General features: G+C 32.4%; 1 protein-coding gene across 19 annotated transcripts in view; it reads right to left on the reverse strand.

The window, feature by feature from the left end:
* LOC107092571 (collagen alpha-1(XIII) chain-like) overlaps positions 1-2,284 on the reverse strand; it is a 104,868-nt gene that overhangs the window by 19,659 nt on the left and 82,925 nt on the right. For 12 of the 19 annotated variants that reach the window (XM_015387134.1, XM_015387133.1, XM_015387132.1 and 9 more), the window contains 2 exons: positions 865-918; positions 715-768 (listed from right to left, as the gene is read on the reverse strand). The exons of 4 other annotated variants lie outside the window; for them this stretch is intronic. In XM_015387134.1, the coding sequence (XP_015242620.1) occupies positions 715-768; positions 865-918 (108 nt within the window). The remainder of the gene's footprint in view (positions 1-714; positions 769-864; positions 919-2,284) is intronic. 3 more of the 19 variants (XM_015387136.1, XM_015387128.1, XM_015387127.1) reach the window with 1 other exon arrangement.

A 2,284-nucleotide genomic window follows, 5' to 3' on the forward strand; every position in this document is an offset into this window, starting at 1 on the left:
TTTACATCCAAGTAGGATGCAGTTCTTCATAGATACACACACATCAATTTCAAACAGATGGTATCAGCATCGGCCAATAGTGCACAGCCGGGTATCGGGGCCAAAAAATGGCATCAATGTAACACTAGTAAAAAATGTACAAAACAAAAAAAACAAAAAAGGGACATTGTAAAAACTATACAGCGGTCACGGATTAGCGGACCCCGCGGCAGATCCAGAACTCCTACATAAACACATTCTCAGAAAAAGTAGTTTTTATATATTAACAAAAATATAAAGTTGACTAATAGCTTTTCCATAATTAAACTGGTACATTATTTTTTTAGGTTTGTGACGCCATATTGGACCATGTAAAACACAGATTTACCTTCACAAAGCATCAGAAAGGCAAGATTTATGTACAAAAAGTAAACCTGTACATGAAATTATATATTTTTTTAAATAAAGTATTTTTATGATGTTTTTTGTTGTTGGCATTCAAATAAATATACTGCTGTAATAACTTAGTATATGTTCAATAAATTTTTGGTATACATCTTTTTTTAATCTATACTGTAGATCCCCCTGGAGAAAACTCCACCAGCCGCCACTGGATACAATACTGACAACTGTTGGCAAAGTTGCTGAACTCCATGTTTACACAGACTTTCAGTAATGATGCCAATAACTTGAGAAAAATCGGTGGCTTTATACAAAATGAAGTGTCCAACTTACAGGGATGCCTTGAAGGCCAATTGGTCCTGGCATGCCTGTATCTCCCTTTTCACCCTGTTGCAATATGAAAAAAAAAATGTAAAATGCATTAACAATCTAATAATTTTATACATACTTTCAAGTGTGAGAATTAATAAAATGGTTAATTACTCTCTCTCCCTTTGGCCCTGCAGGCCCCGGTATACCTGTTGGTCCTATGAGACCCTGTTACCACAAAAAAAAAAAAAAAACACACAAAAAATAACTAAATAAACACCTTAGGGCATGCATGACAAAATAAAAGACTTCTAATATGTTAAATTAGTAAATCAGCAATACGTATGCTGAAGATTACCCATATTTAAAACACACTTTCTTCCAATTTAATGGACAAGGTTTGAAAAGTTCAAGGTTTAATTCTAGATTAAAGTTTCACCTTTGTCATTTTCTGGATAGCTCGCAGAAGAGGGTTTGAAACAATAAACTAACCAGATACATTACGTTTTTCTAAGGTATTCCTGGCAGATTTTGAAATAACTGTTTAATTTTATAAACATGATCAATTTGAAATGCTCCAAAGAGAGGCCTAACTTTAATCTGATAGAAAATCTACGGAGGGAGGTAAAGAACGTGTTGAAAGCGATAGCAGGAAGGTGTTTCATTCTTAATGACATGGAGAGCATTAACAGAAGAGCATTAACAAAAGAAAAAAAAGAAAAAGGTCCATGTACATGCCGGCCATTCGATTTTGGTTTAGTAATGACAAATTTAAACTCAGAAAATTGTTTTCTGATTTCCATATAAAATAAAGACATAGAAAAACAACAAAAAACAATGTTTTTTGTTTTGAAACCACAAATTGAGAAACAAAATGACCCGTTATCCATTTTTCAAAAATGTAAAATAAAAAAACAAATCTAGACATCCTGTCCTGATTCAGCTCCCCTCCTCATCAGATTTGTGTGTTTGTCCACACCACTATGGTCGTGGTAAAATAATCAAATATATTCATACTATTGCATCCCTTGACACCTCCGATAAATCTGCCTCATTATTGTTTTTACTGCATGTACGACATTTTGGCAGTAATGATGGATCCTTTAAAACCCAAGCATAGAGCACTGTCATTTCAAGAAAGTCATGTGACCGATACAGGAGTCGTTTCTAACTGACAGATCCACTAAACTGTATTTAAAAACATATCTGTCAACATGATGCATGAATAAAATTTCTAATCTTTTGCAGTTTATCAATAAAATGATCAAGAATTTTAGAGCAGCCTAAAAGGAACAGGAACGTTTTAGCAGTTGCGTTTTCAATTTAATTTTGTGTCATACCTTTCCTCTCAGTTATCACTCAACTTATCTGAATTAAAGTTAATTTCAAATTGACTTTTTTTTTTTACTGTTTTTATTGTTTTAAAAATATAATTTGAAATCCACAAGCATCCTCACTCACATTTTCCCCTAAAATTTCACGTTATGATAAATGTTTACATTACTTATTAAGATGTTTTCAATTTAAACATTGATATGAAATAATACAATTTAACCTACAATAAATTAAATTACATTGTACTAGGTCATCAAAT

The sequence above is a fragment of the Cyprinodon variegatus genome, unplaced genomic scaffold (genome assembly GCF_000732505.1).
Source record: "Cyprinodon variegatus isolate N-32 unplaced genomic scaffold, C_variegatus-1.0 Scaffold386, whole genome shotgun sequence".
NCBI classification, from domain to species: domain Eukaryota; kingdom Metazoa; phylum Chordata; class Actinopteri; order Cyprinodontiformes; family Cyprinodontidae; genus Cyprinodon; species Cyprinodon variegatus.